The 22954-nt window shown below is 44.3% G+C and overlaps 2 protein-coding genes across 11 annotated transcripts in view; both read left to right on the top strand.

Moving 5' to 3' along the window:
- LOC102384008 (zinc finger protein 271-like) overlaps window positions 1-18283 on the top strand; it is a 38447-nt gene extending 20164 nt beyond the window's left edge. For 3 of the 9 annotated variants that reach the window (XM_025195276.1, XM_025195277.1, XM_025195278.1), the window contains exon 4: window positions 5223-9649. In XM_025195276.1, coding sequence (XP_025051061.1) covers window positions 5223-7477 — 2255 coding nt within the window. In that variant the 3' untranslated portion in view covers window positions 7478-9649. Of the gene's footprint in view, window positions 1-5222; window positions 9650-14958 lie in introns of those variants that run through there. The other 6 variants (XM_025195281.1, XM_006038748.3, XM_025195280.1 and 3 more) reach the window with 4 other exon arrangements.
- A 3387-nt stretch (window positions 18284-21670) lies between these two features.
- LOC102383766 (butyrophilin subfamily 1 member A1-like) overlaps window positions 21671-22954 on the top strand; it is a 22162-nt gene continuing 20878 nt past the window's right edge. For both annotated transcript variants that reach the window (XM_025195284.1, XM_006038747.3), the window contains exon 1: window positions 21671-21776. The gene's annotated coding sequence lies outside the window, so the exon portion shown is untranslated. The remainder of the gene's footprint in view (window positions 21777-22954) is intronic.

Here is a 22954-nt window from a genome sequence, read left to right as displayed (position 1 = left end):
TTTGCACATGTTTGTGTTGTGTATTAAACTAAGCTTTTGGGGGCAAGTCTCTTACTAGATGTTTGTACAGCACCCAGCATAACAGTGCTCAGAATTCATCTGGTACACTTTGGTGCCATGATAATGGTATCATGAATTGTAAACTGATTGCATCTGAAAAAACAGTGGCACAAGAACATGATCCACGTCAAGTCTGTTTCTACTAATCACATTACTGTTGTAGCATGAAGCTGTGCAAAATCAAGAAGTGCCTTAAGTGAAGGTTGAACATGCAGCATATGTTCTACACTTTTGTGCACAAGCATTGCAATAGTTTCCAATTTCATGATTGCATGCTTTCTCGCTGATTGCCATGAAACATCTCATTTTTTTGATACCCCTAGACACTTGGCTATGTCAGAGAGTTAGGAATATAGGATGGGAAGGGGTACCTTGAGTCACTGCAGGCAGCGGTGTCATCATCCCTTTCATAAACTTTTCCAGCTTCCTATTCACACTTGTTACTTTTTCTTGCCCCTGCTACTGCTTTTGGGAAGCTGTTCCTTCTTATTCTTTAGTATGTGATGTTTTCACATATGTGCTAGGCAGTGTGTGCCATTTTGCAAGGTCATCAATATGCAAAATGAAGTGTTTGTTTTGGAATATGTGTAGCTTCATTCAGCTGACACATATGCTCTAAAATTTTCTCACAGTTTCCCACTGAATCACAGCATCTTCTTCACCCAGATTCCTCAAAAGTGCTCAAGGCTGAAATAACTCTTAAAATAACCTAGTATAGTAACATGACTCACCTAGAAATGAATATTCCTTAGCATCATAAATACCTCTTTCTTAGCTTTCAGTGGGGCCTGAACACACTCCCTCACCTGAAAACACATCTGCAAATAATGGCATTGATGTGCCAGATCCCCAACTGGTACATATCACTATAGTTCTGCTGAATCCAAACTTGAATATGAAGACAGATGGCTCCATGCCAGTTTACACCAGCTGAAGATCTGACATGGTGTTTCTACAAGCTGTTATTTCTCCTTTGTTCATAGTTAAGTTTGGTGGAAGGGTGTGTACAAGCATTCACATCCTTCTCACTGAGCTGCTTGTTTGCTTTCCTGTATCCCTCGCTAAAATGAAATGCATGTGTGACTGGCTGACCTAACTCACCTGACTAAAGCCCCTCTTCCAAAGGAGTTTTCTGCCAGAGGCTTTGTTGGGCAGATCTGCGCCCCAAGCAGCCATGTGATGCCCTGTGCAATGCTGTCTGCTGCAGTGCCCATGGCAGTGGTGCAACCAGCCACTGCTGCAGTCACAGCTATTTTTGCACCCCTCTGCAAAGGCAGCTTGGTGCACAGGGCAGCTGCCCCATTCACTCCCTCCCCTTCCCCACCCCCAAGCTACACTGCTGGTTTCTGTCCCTTGTCCATCTTCTCAGTCCAGTCTGTACCCACAAAACACTTTTTCCTGTGAGTTTTTCTTCTAAATCGAATCATAACCTTTGATCTCACTTTGGCAAGATGCAGCATGGATCATTTTTTGTCTCCATTTACTGGACCTTATCCATGCCAATGCAAGCATGCCTTTCTCCTTTTTGGCTATATTTTCCATTCTTAATTTTGTATGTACTTTGACTTTTATTATCACTATAGCTTTTTCAGTACATCCATCATGATTCAAATCTATTTGTATCTCACTAGCACCTAGAAGTTCTAACCAAGATCATAGCCTCATTGTGCTGGGTACCGCACAAATACATTCCCTGACCTGAACGGCTTACAATATAAATAGACAAAATACTCAGACAGGCTGATTATCTGCTTTTCACAGAAGAGGAAGCGATGGCCAATTGATATAGTAATTTGCCCAGGGACACAAAGCATCTGTGTGGTAGAGGTGGCAATCAATCCCAGATTTCTTAAAGGCTAGGACTTTGCCTTAACTTCAAGGCCAGCCTGTTTCCCCGTCACACTTTTTTTCTCTAGTTCCACTACTTTCTCTTCTCACCAAAATAGTTTTGGATTTTTTTTTTTTTTAGGAAAATTTCTCATGTCCCAAGTCAAATCAGCCAAATCAATTCCAAATCCATGAGTCATTCAAGAACCGTATGTGGTCCTGCTTCTCCACCCCTGCTTGGGGTTTCAGATTCTTCCAAGTCCTTTGGCGGGCATCCTGTGTGCAGACCCAAGCCCGGAGGCTTGGGGTTCAGATGCCCCCGAGTTTCACTTGCCTTCAGCCATATGGCCACAGGAGCAAGCTAGGAAGGAGTCTCCCATGTCCATAAAGTCAGGGTATAGCTAAGATCTTCCCACTGGGAGTGAAAGTGAGAAGCTAACTATGCATTACCTCGGTCAGGGTACTACTCCCTGCCATGCTTGTGGTTTTTCCCAGCCAGTAGGAAAACTACCTTGGTGGTCATGGTATCTCCCCGGCCTCCCCAAAATAGTATTCCTCTGTGTGTGGATGGTACTGGAGGCTTAGCTTGGTCTCTGTGCCATTTATAATCCTGCCTCTCAAACTCTGCTTGCACTACACCCCTAATTGAATTTGCAAATGCTCAGTGATGTGGTTGGTGTGTGCGCTCTCAGAAGGCAGTGAATGCTCAGTGGTAACCATGGCAGCTACAATGTGTCATCCTTGCCAGAGGTCTCAGCTGGCACCTGGTTCTCTCTCTCACCAGTTCAGCCTGCTTCTTTATTGCAGTGCAGATGGGACACCCTAGCAGTGGCTGTCATTGTGCTGATTGCTTCTCCTTTTCCATTTTGAGAACCTTATCTGCCCCTATGCAGGGGGTCAGCAAAACCTAGCGATCCCTCCCATGCAGCATACCAGTGACATGCTTCTTTCTTAAAATGGGTGGATTTTGCTCTGTAGGGATAATGTTTGACATCCAATTTAGTCAATTATGATAATAGCTATCCCTGAGGCTGCTGTGAAACCAAAGCCAGTTAGTGGCACGTTTCAACTAATTTGGGGGCTAACTGGTTCTCTACGCTGGTGAGTAATGAGAGCACAATCTGCTTTACTTCTGAGTTTGAGACCCCAATGTGCTGGGAACTGCACATACGCAGAGTAAGAGACGCTCTCTACTTCGGGAATGTAAGGTATGTCAATGCTGCATGCTGCCATGTAACATAGACATTCCTGATTTAGCCTGATTACCAGAAGCAGTTCAGCTAGAGCAGTGAACAGCTCAGCACAGGCTAATTTAGCCTACTTGGTATGGTGAATTAGTCTGTGCTGAGTTTTGCTGCAGATTACTTCCAGCATCCAAGCTTTTTCAGGGGTCTCTAGGCTACATTGCCATCTCCAGCGTAGACATACCTTGACAGCGTGAGTAGACAAAGGATGGGAGGGCAAACAGATCAAGTGACTTGCACCAGGGTCACAGACCTAGAAATAGACCACAGGAGTCCTGACTTCAGGTAACATGCTCTTTGCACCAAATCACTGCCTCGCAATAACGAATGATTTTGGTTGTCATCAATTTGAGTTCCCGTCTCATTCTCATTAAAGTTACTGGTGATATTTTGCCATTAACTTCAGTGAAAGCCATGTTACAGCTGTGGACGTGACCCTGCAAACTGTTATACCTGTTCTTCATTACAGCAGGAAGCATGTGTTTGCAAGATTGAGGTTGATATGTATGTGTGAGAATATTACTCACTATTGGCTGGTTTCAACTTCAAAATATGTGTGAGAATATTACTCACTATTGGCTGGGTTCAACTTCTAAGCATACCATATTTCTGTAAACTTCTCCAGCTCAAGCATTAGCAGCCTCTGGGTTTGGTTTTTATTTTAGAACTGAGAAAACAGTTTTAATCCCGGCTGTGCCGTTGTGTGTTTTATTATGAAGAAGTAACAGTTTTTTTACATGTCAGATTGCAACCAATGTCCTATTAATAAGACTTATTTTGATCCATCTTGTAACTCAAAAAAATAAAACCTTTTCCTTTCATACATTTCAGGTTAATACCCTTTAACAATTAGTGGATTCCTGAAATAGTTCATTGCTTTGAGTAAGCACTTACTGAGAGGAAAAGACCTAAACTGGCTCCTTTTTGAAATTTTTGGAAAATGTCTCAGGTTTGTGGACAACAAAATCACACTGCACCAGTAAGGCTGGATGGAAAACAATAAAAAGGGGAAGATTTCAGCAGACTGGAAATTGTCTGTCATTCCAGTCTCTTTTACAACAGTCCCTTCCTGTAGAATTTTCCTGTTAAAAAGACAAACTGATTGTAAATTTAACAATGGAGGGACTGCTACCTGGGAGTAATAAGACTTATTTTAGTCCAACTCCATAATGTCTACACTTTCATAGATAAAATCTTATGCATTGCTAAGAAAAAAATTTGGACAGTCAAAGACAAAATGGGGACCTGTTGGGAGATATTATTTAGGGATTGATTTTGATAAACATGCATTTGAGAGACCCCACTCCATTTGTTCTTGGGCCCTGCAAGGGGGTAACTGGGTGTTGCTTTGGCTTGTTTTGTTCAAGAAGGGATGAAGCTAGATCATAATAACTAGAACTGGGCAAAGTTTTTCAAGTAAATGGTTCATTTGCCAAAAAATGCAGTTTCACTAATCACAAAGATGGGTCAAAAAGAGGAAAAGGTTTTCTGAAAAACTGAAACATTTCACTTCAACATGTTCTAGGTGAAAGGCTCTGATTTTTCATTTTAAAATGACTTTTCAGAACCATATTAAGCTAAAGTGATTTTTTTTTTAAATACAGAAGGGAAACAAAGCCCTCTATTTTTGATTGAACAAAACATTTGTTTGACCTATAATGAAAACTTTCTTGGGATTTGATTTCAGCAAGTAAACTGAAACTTTAATTTGAGATCAGCCCAAAGCAATGTTTTTTTCAGTTCAACCACCAAACCAAAACAAATTATTTGCCCAGTTGTGGTCATAATGATTCCTTTTGTCTCTAAATATATTAATATTTCATATGAAGTCAATGGGATTGTTTGCAACATAAGGTACTCCTTGGCCTGAATAAGGGTATAAAAATCTGATCTGCGCTTATAGCCATGCACATTACTGGTCACCAAAGCAAGACCTGAGTCTCTAAGAGAGGGCGAAGTGGTGGGTGGAGATTCCCAGTGGGGCGGTTTGGGATCTGTGGAGCAGTCTGGTAAAGCCAGCTCCTGATTTTTCAGTCTTATTGATGGGTTTTTGAATATGTGACAGACACTCTCCAATTCCCTTCTCCAAAGTTTCCTTTCCCAGACCCAGGGAGTTACTGGATTCTCTCGTTGTTCCAGCAGATGATGGGATGGTGAGTGAAAATGAAGAGGAAGATGCTCAGCAGAGAGACCTTGAGAAGGTGGAAGCCCAAGGGACATTGCCGGGCAAATCCAAGGGAAGCACCCCCCAGAGTACTGATGGTGTGAAGTCCACTGAGAGCCCAGTCAAGTCAGAAGGGCAGCCAAAGAAACCCCCTGGTAAGAAACAGAACAAATCTGCCCACCGCGGCTTTAAAAAGTTTCACCAGCGGAGTCTGCTGGGGCATAATCGTTGCCATGACTGTGGCAAGAGCCTGGGCTTTGGCTCTTCCTTCAACAAACGGCTGCGCAGCACAGAAAAGCCCTACAAGTGCAACGAGTGTGGCAAATGCTTCCGGCTCAGCTCCACCCTCATCACTCATCAGCGCCGGCATGCTGGGGACAAGCCGTACAAGTGCGCTGACTGTGGCAAGAGCTTCAGTGTCGGCTCAGCCTTCATCCAGCACCAGCGTGTCCATGCTGGCAGCGTCAAGCCCTGCCAGTGCAACATCTGTGGCAAGAGCTTCAGCACCAGCACCAGCCTGGTCAAGCACCAGAAGCTGCACCTGGAGGAGAAGCCCTACAAGTGTGATGAGTGTGGCAAAGGTTTCAACTGGAACTCGCACCTGGAGCGGCACCGGCGCATCCATACGGGTGAAAAGCCGTACACCTGCCCTGAGTGTGGGAAGAGCTTCAGCTGGAGCTCGCACCTGGACCGGCACCGTCGCACCCACACAGGTGGGGAGAAGGCCTGCAAGTGCACTGACTGTGGACGCTGCTTCGCTCCCCGTGGCACAGATGGTGCTAGACCCCAGCGCGGGGTAGGAACAGGAACAGAGAAACCCTACCAGTGTTCTGAATGCGGTCGGGGTTTCAACAAGAGTGCGACACTGGCCAAGCACCAGCGTGTGCATGCCACTGAGAAGCCCTACAAATGTGACCAGTGCGGCAAGAGCTTTGGGCTGAGCGCCTCATTGCTGCAGCACCAGCGCAGCCATGCAGCTGGCAAGCCCTACCAGTGCAGTGATTGCGGCAAGAGCTTTGCCTGGAGTTCCCATTTGGACCGACACCGGCGTATCCACATGGGAGAGAAGCCTTTCCGCTGTGAGGACTGTGGCAAGAGTTTCTCCCAGAGCTCGCACTTGGAGCGGCACCAGCGGGTGCACCTGGGCTCAGAGCAGCCCTGCCAGTGCACTGACTGTGGAAAGAGCTTCTTGGCCAGTGCTAAGCGTCGTCGGCTGCTGACTGGGGAGCGCCCCTGCAAGTGCACTGACTGTGGGAAGAGCTTCCTGTGGAGCTCCCGAGCCAGGCCCCCCCCCGCAACAGAAAGGACCCACAAGTGCACAGAGTGCGGGAAGAGCTTCACCTACCGGGCAGAGAATGTCAAGCACCAAGGCACTCAGACCGGTGAGAAGCCTTACACATGCCCCGAGTGTGGGAAGAGCTTTGGGCAGAACTCAGCGCTGGTGAAGCACCGGCGCATGCACACTGGCGAGAAACCCTACAAGTGCGGGGACTGCGGGAAGAGCTTCAGTGTCCGCTCCAACCTCATCAAACACCAGCGCACGCACCTGGGCGAGAAGCCCTACAAGTGTCCTGATTGTGGCAAAGGCTTCATCCAGAAGTCGGACCTGACCAAGCATCGGCGCATGCACACTGGGGAGAAGCCGTACAAGTGCAATGTCTGTGGGAAGTGCTTCAGTGTCAGCTCCAACCTCATCAAGCACCAGCGCATCCACCTGGGCGAGAAGCCCTACCAGTGCACTGACTGCGGGAAGAGCTTCATCCAGCGCTCAGAGCTGACCATCCACCAGCGCGTCCACACTGGGGAGAAGCCCTACAAGTGCCCTGAGTGCGGGAAGTGCTTCAGCCGCAGCTCCCACCTTAACCGGCATCAGCGCACGCATGCTGGGGACAAGCCCTCGCTCCTCTCCACTGCCAAATCCAGTGCCAGCAACCCCCTCCAGGCCTCCTCAGCCTTCTCCTCTGCTGCCACCTCTTTCTCCTCTCCACTGGGTGCCTCTTCAGCCCCCATCCCATCCCTGCCCTCCTTCCCCTCCTCCCCCTCACCCCTCCCCATCCCATCCCTCTCCACCACCCCACTGGATCTGCCCTGGGCCCTGTCCTTCCCATCTCGTGCCTTCCCTCACCCTTCCTTCCCTTCTCCCACTCCCTCTGGAGCCCAGGCCTCATCCCTGATAAACTAACAGATCCCCATTGCTTCCCCCTGGGCCCTCCTCTTTCCTCCTACATCTTGCCTCTATCACTCTTCCCTATTCCTGAATGGCCTGCCTCTTCCCTCCTGTCTGCCACTGCCCTCTCTTTCCCTTCTTCTTACCCTTCCCCCTCCCAGCACTGTACACTTGGTGTCCTACTCCCCTGCTCTCTCTGTTCCCCATTCTTTGAAGTTCACATCATCCACTTCTTTTTGATTCCTTCTGCCCTAGAATGCACCTGGCCTCTCTCTCATCTTTGGTGTCTCCAGGCTCTGTGCTGGCGGTCCCCTCCTGCACTAACGCATCTTGATTCCTCTCCCCAACATCCTTATTGAAATTGCAGTGCTGAACCAGTTTCCCTGATTCTTCCTTGACCTGCAGCCAGCAACCTTTCTGACCCTTCTTGGACTGCAAGTTCCCATTCACCAGTTGCCATGTCACCTCACCTCTTTCCTCCCACCCTGACATTTATCCCATGCTTTCCAATCTATGTCAAGCTCTCAGCAGCTTTTTCATTTTATTAACCTTTCTGGTCTTCAGTTCCACTGAGACATTCACCCTTGAGTTATTTCTTATCTATATCATCATGCCCTGGCTTATATTCTTATGCTTCAGGGCATTTCTAGAGAGTCCCCTGTTGATATGTTTCCTTCACTTCAGGTTAATCTCCTCTTCATTTTGGTATGCCATCTTCCTGGCCAAATTCTGGCTGCTTGTCCATCCATCCATCCTCAGTTTAGGTACCATGGAGTTCCAATCTCTTCTTGCTGATTATTGCCTCAAGTGAGATCGATAACATTGAAAGTGATTTGTGAACATTTTCATACGTAAGAGGGCCAAAGTTCTAGTCTTCTCGCACATGTTACATCATATTGTTCTATGTTGTGCCTATTATTATTGTTGATGTTGTTGTTGTTCAATTCTGGTCCCCACACCTCAAAAAGGATGATCATCATGGATGGTCAGGGCTATGGAGTGGGTTCCATGTGAGGAGATACTAAGTAGGCTAGGATTTATTAGCCTAGAAGAGAGATGCTTGAGGGGGGACATGATAGATGTCTCCAAAATATTAAATGGGGCAGAGAAAGTAAAAAGGGATTTATTATATATGATCTCTCAAAGTATGGGAACTAGAGGATATAAAAATAAACTATTAGGTAGTAGGTTTAAAATTAACAAAAGGAAGCTATTTTTCACACAGTGGGGAATTGACTTGTGGAACTCATTGCCACACGATGGTGTATAGATTAACCCAGTCCAAAAGGGGACTGGATACATTCTTGGAGAAAAGGCCCATTGGTAGGTATTGGACATGGCGCACAAAGGTGCAGGCTCTGAATAAGAACTTCCTAAACCTCTGAATTTGGAAAAGATCAGAGAGCAGAAGATTCTGAACATGCCCTGGGTTTAGGTTCCATCCAGGAAGAGCACACACTAACTGCTGAAACTTCCTTAGCCTGACAAAGGGTTTTTGAACCCGAAAGCTTGCTTAATAACTTTTCTCCAACTGTTTGGGTTGGTCTAATAAAAGATATCAAATTCACCCAAGGAACCTTGTCTGCCTATGAACATGCCCTGTTCACTCAGCATCCACACACTCCCATTGTGTGAATCAGGATACTGAGCTTGTAAGTGGCATTTCTTATGTTCAGAAAGCTATCAGGTATTTTTAATGAAAATATTTTTGACAAAAATGTTCTGTTTAAAAAATTAACATATTTGTGAAACCATTTTCCTTTTAATTTTTTTTTTAACAGAACCTTTGCATAAACTTGAGCCTTTTAGTTAGTTTTTTTGTGTATTTTTTACGTTTTCACTTGCTTTTTGCTAGTAAAGCACTGGAACAGGTTACCCAGAGAGGTGGTGGAATCTCCATCCTTGGAGGTTTTTCAGACCTGGCTAGACAAAGCCTTAGGTAGAACGGTATAGTTGGGGACAGTCCTGCTTTGAGCAGGAGTTTGGACTAGATCATAGTTTCTCAACCTGTGGTACGCGTACCCCTGGGGGTACGTGAGACCCAGACAGGGTACACAGGTACCCCAACACTTTCTCTCTCTCTCTCTCTCGCCTTCTTTTCCTTTCTCTCTCTTGCTCCTTCCTCCTCTCAAAACTATGGCAAAAAATTATTACTTTAAATTCCCCAGTAATAATTTGGTGTGCCACGCTTTGTACAGCACTGGGTTCAGCCCTCCTACCTTTGGCCAACATCACCTCTAGCCCAGGTACATACTTGAGTTGTGCACCCCTGGTATAAAGGGTGGCAACCCTACCCGCAACAGATCAGACATCTGTCATATCACGGCCTTATATACACAGCCCTTCTTCCAACATATGGCACATATTAGTCTGTAAATATAAAATCCCCTGGAAAATTGAGTGTTGGGGTACTTATTAAAATTTTCAGAAGTTAGGGGGTACTTGCTACTTAAAAGGTTGAGAAACCCTGGACTAGATGACCTCATGAGGTCCCTTCCAACCTCAATTTTCTATGATTCTGTTTTATTCATCAATTTTGATTAGTCCTAGGACTGAATTATTGAAAAATAAAAAACCTAACACGATCAACGTTATTGTTTTAAAATTTAAAAAAACAATTAAAAATTCAGTGTGCCCACATCTTGAGTACTTTGTGCAATTCTGTTCTATACATCTCAAAAGATGTAGTAGAATTTGAAAAGATGCAGAGAAGGGTAACCAAAATGATCAAAGAAACGGAACAGATACCATACACGGATTGACTAAAAAGGCTAGGACTCTTCAGTTTGGAAAGGAGAAGGCAGAGGAAGGGATATGGTAGAGGTAAAATCATGGAAAGTGTGAACCAAGTGAACAGGGAACTGTTGTTCATCAAATCCCAGAATACTAGAAGTAGGGGAAATTAGTAGGAGACAGTTTTAAAACTAACAAGAGAAAGTGTTTTTTTAAATGCAAAGGATAGTTAACTTGTGGAATTCATTGCCACAGGAGGTGGCAGAGCACCAGCAGGTTCAAAATGGGACTAAACAAATTTATGGTTGATAGATCTATTAATGGCTATTGAACAGAACAGTTGGAGATGTTTTCTCTGGCATCCAGTGAGGGTGGATGTTGGGAGGGGGTACTGAACAGGGGATAGATCACTCTAGATATATCCAGTTCAGTGCTTTCCCAGTCTATAGCATCCACTGCTACTGTCAAAGACAGAATACTGGACTACTTGGACCATTGGTCTGACCCCATATGGCACTTCTTATGTCCTTAACATCATTTTCCAAAATTACGATTCTTCAAAAATAAAAAGTTATTAACATTCTGAAAAAAAGAAATATAGGGAAAAGCTTTGTTTAAACAATAGAACAAAATGTTTTTGAAAAGCTCATATTTTTTTAAATGAGAGGTAAGGATTTTGTGAATGGCATCTTTTATTGGGCCACCTATATGGTTGGGATAGATTTTGACAAGCTTTTGAATGCAGCTACTTGAAGAGAAATGCCATGCATTTGAAAGCTTTTCTAAATCTATCCCAGCCATGTAGTTGATACAGTAAAAAATATCACCCACAAAAATCCTTGCCTCTTACATATTTCCTGGACCATTGTGGCTACAGCATCACTCCAACACTACCACATATTTTAAAACAATGTTTTGGCCAGCTTTATTTATGTACAGTTGGAGCTGTTTATGAAAATGTTCACAAATCCAAGATGTTGCCACAAATTTTCACACAAGTATATATTAAAAAATTTGCACTGCAGCATGTAATATTCATTATTTGTAATCTATTTTATCCATTTACAAAAGTTTTAGTAATCTACCCAGGAAGCAGAAACAGCACCACATGACCTGGTGACTACTCCAAAGCACACACAAAAAAGTAATGAACAGTCAAATTATAAGGTTGGCAAAAAACAGATGACAGACCATTGTAAACATCAACAGAACAACTTACATAAATCATTAGGCCAAGTTTTCAGCTGGTATAAATTAGTGATGTTTAATGGAAGTTAATAGTGGGGTGATGTTAATTTATACCACGTGAGCATGTAAGGGTCAGGATTGGTTCAAGAATAACACACGCACAGAAATGAGAGTTAAAATAAAAACAAGTATTTTCACAGTGAAGAGTTTTTTCAGCCCTATGGAAAGCCCCTCACTGGGCACTGCCTTTTAATGCTCATCAAAATTTTCTTTGCTTTCTTGTCTGTCTTTTTGTCTACCCCATGTCTCTCCTACTTCATCCGTCTTTCCTGCCTTCTCCATGTTTGATGGAAAGCCCATTCTCTTCCTGGCTGCCATTCTTTTCTCGAAACAATCCCAGTCAACTTTCTCCCCTACCCCAACTGTGCTGTCCCCAGATCTCATCAGCTCTTCCTCCTCCAGCACCTCTGGAGCCCATCCTTTCTTTTTCACTGTTCCTTGGCCCATGTTCTGGCCATAACTTAACCTGAACAGTCCACCGCCAACCTCCTGACTCCTACCTCATGTTCCTTTAGTCCATGCATTTTTCTTACTCTCTGTTTCAAATATACTCCCTCCTTCTTCTGCATCAGTACTAGGCTTCTTGACCCTGATCCAACAATCCATCCTGTTTCAACATTGACTTCCATATGTGAAGTGCTTTGCTGAACTGGGTCCCTTGTCCTCCCTTGCAAGGCTCTGCACAAGGCTGCTCCAACCTGCAGCTCTGATCTTCACTTCACACCCCTTTGCTCCATCTGCTCTGCCTATATCCCTCTGTCTAATCATGCCAAATGAGACCTTCAGCTATTGGGCCAGAGTCTCAGCTAGTGCAAACTTGCATCGACGGAACTAACACCAGCTGAGGGGCTGTCCCAGTATTTCCATTATGCCCCTTACTGGAAGCTATAATAGGGAGGATGAGGAGGGGAAAGCTGAAGTAGTGGATAAAAATTAAATAAGAAACAAGACAAAACACTCAAGCTCCCATCCTGCAGACACTTAAGCATGTGTTTAACTTTGCTACCTTGAATAGTTCCACTGTAATTAGAGGGTGAATTCACAATGCATCTTGTTAATCATGTGAGTTAATGTTTGCAGGATCAACCCTAAATGAATAAACCCAATAATAATTTTAAAAAATACTGAGGAGTTAAGACTTTGTGGAAAAAAACAGACAAAAATGAAAGGTTTAGATAAAAATACTAAAAATTTAAATGCCATAGAAAATAAAGGGTTGAAAGCCTTTTTAGAAGAGTATCAAAAACAAATAATTAAAAATAGAAACCAAGAGGCTAAATAGTTGAGTAAAAAGGAAAGGGTTGAATTTGGAAATGGGTAAAAAAAATTAAAAGACAATGGGAAGGATTAAAATAGTAAGGAAAGTAATTGAAAGGGGTTAACAATTAAAGTAAACAAAGGTGTTAAAATGTGGATAAAAGAAGCATTAAAATAAAAATAAAAATATGAAAATTTTATAGAAGAAAATAGAGGAAAATACCAAAAAAATGGAAATTGTAAAAGTTAAAAAAAAAGACAAAAGGAAAGTTAACTGAAAAGTATTACAAGAAATAGAAACAAGGCAACAGTTAAGAAAACCAGAGAAGGAATAAAATAAATTTTAGAAGTAATACAGAATATTATAGGAAGCAATTCAAATCGCCATAAAGAAACAACGAAAATGTATTGGCAATGTGAAAAGGATGAAAGGAAAAAGAATAACAGGAATCAGGTGAGAATCTGAGAGTCCTCAAGGCAACCCAGTATCGGCTGAATGCAGCATTAAAGAAAGGAAATCTGGAAGAGCCCAGTCATTAGATTCTGGAGTGGCACCCTTTTATGACTACTTCCTTCTGTAGGGGCCAGATCTGGAGAGGGCTGAGTGTCTAGTGAAACCTATGGCAGGTGCAGGTGCTGAAATGGCCCTGACTTTGCAAACGCCGATGCATGCGGGGTTAAATTCTCCCCCGTCGTGGAAAGCCCCAAGCATGAGGCCACAATGCTGAGCAAACATGCTGAAGTGTAACTGTTACGTGGCGCCTCTGGGTGACATGTCGACAGTGGGAATTGCACCCTGGACCTTTGGATATAAGAACCTGAGCCTCTGCTGCCTGAGCTAAAAGACCTGACTCTGATAGTTCAGTGGCTATAGCAGACTTGTAAACGTCCACGTGGTCCAGCCACTAATGGAGGACAGAGAGCCCAGTGAGCAAACACGGGGTTACATGGTACCCCTGATCATTGTGGGAAGCCCAAGGAAGGCGTCATGGACCCACCACAGAAGGGCCACCTTCTGTTCTAGCACAGGTTGGAACAGAAGCTGCAAGGAACCCATGTGGCAGGCAGGCATGGATTTCACCTGCTCTGCCTGCAAGGAGCCTGGATATTGGGACAGAAAGTGCATCTATAGTCACCTGGGTCACCCCATTTAAGTTAATTTGGAACATCATGTGAGTAAAGCTACTCATATGCCTAAATGTTTGCAGGATTGGGGTCTGCTGCCCCCTGTGCAAGTAAGAGTAAATACGAGTATTGAAAAATTGGGAAACACTGGGGCTGAGTCCCTCTCACGGACCCCAGCGTAAATCAGGAGTAATCCCATTTGAGTCCCTGGGGCAAATTGTCTTGTACTTGCCTCGGCGTCAATCAGCAGTAACTGCTGAGGACAGGGGGAGTTACACCGCTTGTAAAGCTGATGACAATACAGTTGAGAATCAAGACTAACAACTTCAACAAGCCTACTCACTTGCATCATTTGTATTGGCAGGATAAGGATCTGGCAGACCCAATACTACGGGTAGCTACTGTTGCTTTATCCTTACTTGCATTCATAGTCACAGTGGGGCGGGCAATAAAGATTTGGAACCAGATCCTCAGCTGATGAAAACTGGCAGAGCTTCTGTGACTTAACTCGAGCTAAGCCAATGAAGTTAGCGGAGCATTTGGCTGATAGGTAACTGTTTGAGGTACAGTCCCGTATATGTCCAGAGGGAAGAGGGATGGCCCCCTAGCTTAGATTTCATGCAGGCTGGGCCAGTTTTGGAGTAGTACCAGTCACCTGCAGCACCCATGGCAGCACAACGATATCACAGTGATGGGCAGTACTGAAAACCTTATGGATATACAGCTGCTCACCACCCCAGTGGATTTGGCCAGATGTTTGATAACGATGCAAAGAATGAATGCTACACCTGGGACGTCTCCCTATGCTGGTGGAGCAGGCTTGTGCCCTCTCCCCTCCCTCAGTTCCTTGCTTGGGACTTGCTTTTTCTGCAAAGTGCATCTGTGTTAGTCTGCTGCCAGCAGAAGCTTGACTATTTACTTATTAATAACAAACATTGCACTGCTCTGTGATGCTCCAGCTACTAGCCAACAGGGGGGAATTTGCTTCTAGACCAAGGGCCTGGCTGAGGTATAGGCACCACTTTAGATGGTCCCTGGTGCTTATGCCTCAAGCAGGTCCTAGATCCAGGAGCAAATTTCCTCGCTCTCTCCGCTTTGTGTATCTGATCTGTTGTCTTCTCTTTGCCTCTTAGGTTGTAAGCTCCTTGGAGCAGGGACCATGTCATCTTCTGTGTTCTGTAGAGCACTGAGCATATTATACCTGCTCAGCATATAATAAACAGACCCTGTAAGTGCCCTGGCTGTGGGGAAAAAACGTATGGCACAGGAGAGATTCCACACAAGAGAGGAAACCCTTGTATGATTGCTAACTGTGAGTGGAATTTGGACCTTGTGACACAGAGAAAATGCTTTGGACAGAAAGTCTTATAAACACCCTGACTGTGGAGAAAAGCTTTGATCAGAGCTGACACCTTGATACAAACAGAGACTCTGCACTGGAGACGAACGCTGTAGATGCCCTGGTGAGGGCTGGCTGAAATGGGTATCAGTATCTGGCTGCCTGTCTCTGGGGTCCAGGGCGACAACACCAGGCAGAGGAGGAGACACTTTGATCAGCTCGTCCTCATTGCTACAGCCCCAGCTGCTGCCATCCAGGTAGAGAGACAGAGAACAAGCTGACACTTATCTTCCCCTAGGTTGAAGGTCCTCTTCCCGTGTTTGACAACCAGTGCTGCCCCTCCCTGCACTTCGAGGAAGGGAATAGAGGTACACTGCCCTCTGCTTCCTTTGGATCCTGGAAGCAGGTGACTTATCTGGGTTCCCTGTTCCACTTTCTCAAGGGATCTGAGTGACACTGGCCCCTGTTTCTCCTATTCCAGTTGCCTGTTTCTGGAGTGATGCAGAGGAGGATGACTGATTGCCTTGCAACCTCCTGCCACCCGCATTCTTCTAAGACACCTGGCAGTCTCTTTATGGTCTCACTGGACCAAAGGGAAAACCATTGCCTTATAAAGAGGGGGATGTGGATGGAAGGTGGAGGGAGCTGAAAATGGGAAATCAAGTGTTTGGGGATGGAGAATATGGGAGCTGGAGTGAGAAGAGTGAAGGAATAGTGGGGGTAGAGATAGGATCAAGTGTATGATGATGGGAATATATGGATGGGCTGAGGGGAAATGGTGGAAGATGTTGGGAGGTTATATAGTAGGAGGGGAAAAGGTTAAGAAGCTGCTCCTAAGTCATTTTCCCTCTCCTCATCCCAGCCCCACTCTCCTTCCTACCTCCCAGTTCCATTTTCTTCCCCTTTGTCCTGTCTCCTTTTCAGGCCATACTTGAGAGAGTCCCCTTAGCAGTAACTCAAAGACAGAAGGTAAAACAAGAAACTCCTAGAGCAGAGTTACAAGGGACCTACGGGGACCAGCCCATCCAGCACAGGAAATGTGGGGAATCGGGCATTTCAGGATAGAAATAACATAAGGGAAGAGGACATGGAGGTGAGACCTTGTTGCATGAGTAATGCCCATGAAAGCACAAGTCTATTCATGGAGAAAATTTTAGTGTGGTATGTAGAACTTGTTGCTGAAGAAGATTACTAGGGCAAACAATTTGGCCAAGGCACTTCCAAGCTCCACAGCACAGCTGGGGGCCTGTATTGCAATCTTTCGTGACAGAGAGCTCAGTTTCTCCTCCAAGAGTCATCTGCCTTGATTCTAAAGGGAACAGCACACAGGGATGACTTCCATTTGTGTTAATGTCCCCTAGGATCAGAAATATACGTCGTGCCAGTCCCAGTCCTGTTTCAGGTCGTACCCTCTTGGACGTGGGTCTTTGCATTGTTCGAGAAGGGACCTGGGGAGACAAGTAACTTCAGCCAGGCTGATACTCTTTGACAAGGTCAGAGGGAAAAGAAAAGCCTGGTGCTCTTCCAGGCCCCTCATCTATCACAGTGACCTGGGTGGGGATGGCAGAACCTTAAACACAGACTGCCTCTGCTGTACTCCCGCATCTCCAGGGACAACCCTGAGGGGATAAAAGCCTCAGCTGGAATTGAAGATGGTGGAACCTGACCCTTGCGTGAAAGCAGTGGCTGGAAGATGAGTGGTTAATGCTATGATATTAGACAGCAATTACTTAATTACAATTTAAATGAGATTTATATATTTTCTAGTATCTATTCATTTGCTTTTGTAACTGGCTCCCACTGTCTTTCTCTCCAGTTGCCTGTACTTTCAGATCAGCTTGGAAATGTTGTTTTACTGCTTGTGACCAGCAACGTGCTTGTTTGTTTTTTGAAATGCAATGTACTGGATTGGACTTTTTGTGCATTGACTTGTTATGATGGCTCACTTTTTTTTATTCTTTTTTTTTTTGATGAGTAGTAATAAATTAGAACTTAGTTATCCCAACAGCACAGTGTCTTGGATGCTTTCAGAGGAAAGGACAGGAAGAAAAATTGACTGTTACCAATGTGACAGTGTCTTCTACAACATTTCTTTTTCAGTTACCAGTGAACTAAGGAGAAGAGAAGCAAAAGAAGATTTTTAAAAGCACTTAAGAGAATTAAGAACCTAACATTCAATAGGATTTAGACACCTAAATCCCAGACAGAATTGTAAAGATAAATTATCAGTATTACCAACTGAAGCAGATCAAAATCAATGAGTTGGGCTCAAAAATTGGGAGATTAAACAAATATGATACTTTCTCTTTGAATTGGGTTTCTGAGCCTTTGGGTGCACTGAAGTCGCACTCTGAAGTTTTTCTTTGCCAACACAAAGGTATAAAGCTTTCATTTTTTTTAATGAAAGCTGATATTCTCACATATTCAGATTGTTCCAATATTTGGAAAAAAGTACCTAAGAGTAAATCTTCAGAGACATATTCTCATCTAGATGTGAACCACGCAGCCCAGGCGTCAACACCGAAAACCTGTATGAAACTCAGTATCTGCAGTAGCATACTTTGTGAAACAGATCTGTTGTAGGGACAGTCAGCTACATTTGCCAGCTACACACTCATGTAAACCATATCCAGTGGGTAAGAGCTCTTGGCTGTAGTACCTGGTGTAGAGGGGCTCCACTAGTATGCCTATAGTCAGTCTGTAATAGTGCATTCAGTGAGCCAGCTTTAAGAGGAGGGCAGGGGTGCTTCAGGTAAGGTGTAGCCTGTGGCGTGGTGTTTCAAAACACTTTGTTGGAAGCATGAAGTACAGGATCAAATCCCTCTCTGGGTGAGGAAGGCCTGAAACCTGGGCAAGTGCCCTAATCCCTGGGCCTATAAAATGGTGCTTTTTTTCTTTCACCACCATTTCACTTCAGGCAGGTGTATGCATACCTGAGCAGTTCTGTCCCATCACAAGTACAAACTGGATGCATCTACACGTGGAATTAACACAAAGCAATAAACTCTGGAACAGTTTGAGCCAGAGTAAACCATTCTCAGGCACAGGTAAGCCTGGGACAGCAGCAACTGGGAGAGGATGGGTGTCAGTCCTGGGCTCTGACTGGCGGTGCAGAGGCTGGCTAGGGCATGAGGCTGCTGAAAGTGCAGAGCCATGTGGCTAGGCAGTAGGCAGGAGTCTGGCCCACTGCTGGCTGGGCCCATGGGTGCAATTTATGCCCATGGTCAGCATCTACATGTGTGTTTAATTGCAGTTAATTAACCTGCCATAAGATAGTCCTGTCACTGACAGTATTATCTTACGTCTGCGTTAACTTACAGCAGACTAACAGCATTGCATGCATAGATGGTGATGCTTTACTGTGCAGTTAATTAGTCTACTCTGCAGTTAAGCGCACATGTAAACACAGTTACAGAATCTAAACTGAGCATAAGTGCCTAAAATTGCAGTTATGTGGATATGTAAGTGTCATTTAAGCACAGAAAGGTGAAGCAGGATTTAGAACAAGCTGTCCTAGTGGTACGTCCAATACTGTTGGGCAGAGATACAATTTCCAAGGTGAGCACTAGAGTTGGCTGACACACTTGGTTGGTCACATATGCCGGACATGATACAAGTAGGCAGAATATTTAGTGAATCCATCTGATTCAACAGTCCTTTAGAAAATCAGGGAAATGCTGGAGCAACAAGTACAATTTCAAGTGGAGTAGAGGATGAGATGAAGGAAGTGGAGAGGGCCTGGCAAGAACAAAAGAGGAAGTCCATTTTAAAGAAGATATGAATGTTCAAAGTAGAAACATGTTTCATGGACAGACCCTTGCACAAACAATCCAACGCTGCCGGGCTGCCCAGGCTCTTGCCCAGCTGCTGCTGCCTTCACTGCTCCAGTAGCTTAGGTGGCTGGAGTGTCCAGGCTCCACCTCCCTCTTACAGGTTCTGCTTCCTATCTGCTTGTGGGAGGCTGGGCAGCTAGAAGGTGCTGTATCTTCATCAGGAAAATCTGGGCTGCCAATGCCACAAGACAGGAGCTGTGCATGTATGACCCATGAGCAAGTCTTGTGTTGTTTGCATTGGGTTGGATGGGAGCTGGGCTGCACTTGTGGTAAGGAAACTGGGCTGACTAGTTTGCACATATAATGGAAAACAGCCAAGCTGCTCATGCATTGGGAAGAACCCTGGAGGTCTGCAGCCCTTGCAGTGCGTGGCCCAGGGATCTGCAGCTTACACAGTATATGGTCCTCCATTGTTTAGAAGTTGGACAGACCAGCAATGATGCATGCAAAGAATACATGTATCGCATCTGGCTGTTACATGCTTTGTATAACCCAAGGTAAGACATCTAGGGTGACATTCTGGTCTTTCCCATTTGTCAAAGTGTCCAGATTTCATAGTATTTTGATTAAGAATGCCACTTATACACAGGTTAGAATTTGGTTCCTGGGAACGTGGAAAACTAGGTATGTATGCAAACTGGACATAATTACTAACCACAAAACATGAGCGAGGCACTTGCCATCTTTTTCCCCAATAGTTGAGCAACTAGAGTATTAATTTAGGAAGCCAGAGGACCTAACTTACAGAATCTAACCCCACACCCAGAGAGGGTTTGGACCTAGATATTCCACTCTAATTAGTGCTGGTGGGTCCAGATCTTCAGTGCTGTGTCCAGCATTGCATTTCAAGAAAAAAGGTAGACAAATTGGAAAGAATCCGGAGGAAAACAACAAAAATTATTAGAGCTCTAGAATATACAAAATGAAAAAAGTTTGGAGAATTGGGCTTGTTTACTCTAGAAAAGAGAAAATTGGGGGACAGATTTGATGATGATCTCCAAATTTAAAGACGTTTTTATAAAGATGATAATGATCAATGGTCTGGCATTAACAGGCAGGACAAGACATAACTTGAAATTGCAACAAAGGAGATTTTAGTTAGATACTAGTAAGAACTTTCTAAATACCAGTATACGGGTAGTTAAACATTAAAACAAATTACCTAGAGAGGCTGTGGAATCTCTGTCATAGGAAGTTAGAAAGCTCATGTTAGAGAAACATTTGTCTGGGATGGTTTAGACTGGATTCATCATGCCTAAAGCAGGGGACTAGGTGAACTTCTGGGATCCTTTCCTGCTCTGTTTTTCTAGTGTTTTATGTTTTTGCAAACACCTAGACACTTAGGATACATTTCTTCCCTATCTAAAGAAAGAAAATTACTTTGAGACCAATGAAGCAGAGAGCAAAAAAAACCTTCTAGGCATTAATTCAAGTTGCTTTTTTCAGGAATGTACTTAATTAAGCATATGCTTGCTAAGTTGTTTTCCTAATATATATGTTTTCCCAAAACAGGGTGCTAACAAGAAACAGGCTGTGAAGTGACAAATAGGCAGAATTACAACTCGTGTCTACTCAGCTGTTGAGAAACCTATTCTGTGCTAGTGCTCGTCTATATTGGGGTTTTGTGTTAAGCAAGCCTTTGACAGCTGTTTTCACTTCACTGTGTCTTGCAAATAAAAGAAGTATATTTAGTTATGAAGTAGGTATTTACAGTTATTATCAATATACAGTTAACCAGACTACAATCAAGCTCCAACGCAAACAATGGGGCTGAAATATGTTTTGCTTTTAAAGGGATTATACATTTATCCAATCTACAGATAAACAGTCATTTGGGACTAGCATTGTGTTATGCAGTCAAATTGATGATTTGCTTATCTGTAATGCATGTGAGGAGAATACACCACAACACACGTTCAGATACCATTTAGCAGTTGTGAAAACATGGTGGTATGAGATTGAAATGAGAGTATAAACCAACCGTGAATCCAGGGAAAACACCTGTTTGTTAGCTGCTGCTGAAGCCTGTGCCACCATTCCTTTACTGCTAATTATGCCTGCAATTCTGCAACCACGCCTCCACGTCAGTGTTTGAATGTTTCCTAAGATTTGGAAGGTATCGGCTAATGTGTTACACAAAGCACCTGCCTTTGTCTACTCAAGTGCTAATGAATTATCTTCTAGATCCCAGCCTACATAATGCCTAAAGTATGCTAGAGGGCTGTGGACTACTGAGCTAGCTACAGAAACAATTAGAGTAGGCTAAGACTGGCACCATATTGCCAAAGTTTTGTTGGCTTCCAAATTAATTGCAAATGTGTTTGTAAAACAGGACAAATATCACGTGAGAATGGAGGAAGGGGAGCAGAGATGCATATTCATGGGTGATTATGGGGGGAGGAAGGAGGAGAGAATGCTAACCTAGGGGAGTTACCTGCATGCTACACTGGGAGAAATTGTAGAGAAAGTGTCTAATACTGATCTCACTCCTTGGCAAATATGCCTGCTTGTTATATTACTAAAGGAACAGAGGGTGACTGACTCTTTCTCAGTGAGAATCAAGATTTGTCTGATAATGTCTTTTATTGGACTAGCTGTTTGATATTACCAAACAAATCTGTTTCTTCCATATTTCCTGCATCATTGCAATCACTGCAGCTTTTCTCTGTGTGCTTGGCTTATCGGGGGTGGAGCTTTCTGGGTCAGACACGCAATGGTTGCCTCTGTAGTGACCCGGAAGCTGGAGCGAAGCAGTTGCCTCTTCCTTGGTGTGGTCTGTGTAAGAATGAGACTTTTATTAAACTTCCCTTTGTATTCATCTGAGGTGGGGGGACTTTCTCTGGTGGCTGGAATTAGCCCCTGACAGTAGACCTTAGCTCTGCCGGCATTGGCTTCCAAGCTAGAGACTGCAGGTAATTGAGAGAATTTAGGGATTTTGCGGAGGATGTGTTCAGGGCTTTTCCAAGTCCCAGAGTTCCTGCTTTTACATACAGACCCAATCCCATTTGTCATGGGAAAGCAAATCCTTCAGGGATGAAATAGTGCGCAAGCCTCCAAGCGGGAAGCAAGAGATGAGAGAGAGACTGAAAAGGGAGAGCAAGAGGAAATGCATGGAGAAAGGTTACAGACTGTCAGACTAACCCTAATCCTCTTACTGCAGCGTTTCTGGGCAACGTTGTGTTCCTGTGAACAAAGGAAAGAGCAGAGGGAGGGAAAACCGGTTCTGCTTCCTCTGACTCTGATGCTGTGCTGAGAAAATGGGCTGTGTCAGGGGTAATATTAGGGGACATTCCCCATACTCTTTAAGAGGCAGAGTGGTAAATGGATACACAATCTCTTGTGAAAACAGCCTGGAAAACTGTTACTAGATGGTAAAATCATTGGGGGGAAACAAATACATTTAATGCAAAGAAAGTAAGAACTGAACTTGTTGTTACACTGGGGAAAGAAGGTTTAGGGAACAAGCATCAGGTGAAATTTTCCCGAAAAAGGCACTTCCAGAGAAATGAGTAGCAAGGGAAGAGTTTCCCAAACATCTAAGCAGGGGTTGGCAACCTGTAGCTTGAATCGAGAGTCTATGTGGCCTCTGAAGTCAGGATGCTGATGGCAGTTGGCAAGAGAAGCAATGGGCAGCATTTGGCAAAGGGGGGAATTAGCGGCATGCAATGCCATTCAGCGGGGAAGAATCAGTGGGGCGTTCAGCGGTGCGGAGCTTCGGGGGCATGAGGCCATAGCCATGCCCCAAGCAACGGCCCACCTTTGATTGACCTCTGTCTGTTGCTACTGAAAGATTGCTGACCCCTGATCTCCATTACATAACCTTGCTATCTAAAAGGCCATAATATGTTTTGTGGGTCACAAAGTGTGTTTTATTCCTGAGAAATCACAGTATTTAAATTTAAAATTCAAATAAAAATTAACACCACAGGTTGTTGGGTTGGTTTTTGTTGGGGGGGG

This window comes from Alligator sinensis, unplaced genomic scaffold (assembly GCF_000455745.1).
Source record: "Alligator sinensis unplaced genomic scaffold, ASM45574v1 scaffold1483_1, whole genome shotgun sequence".
NCBI lineage: Eukaryota > Metazoa > Chordata > Crocodylia > Alligatoridae > Alligator > Alligator sinensis.
This window is presented reverse-complemented; position numbering and strand designations above follow the sequence as displayed.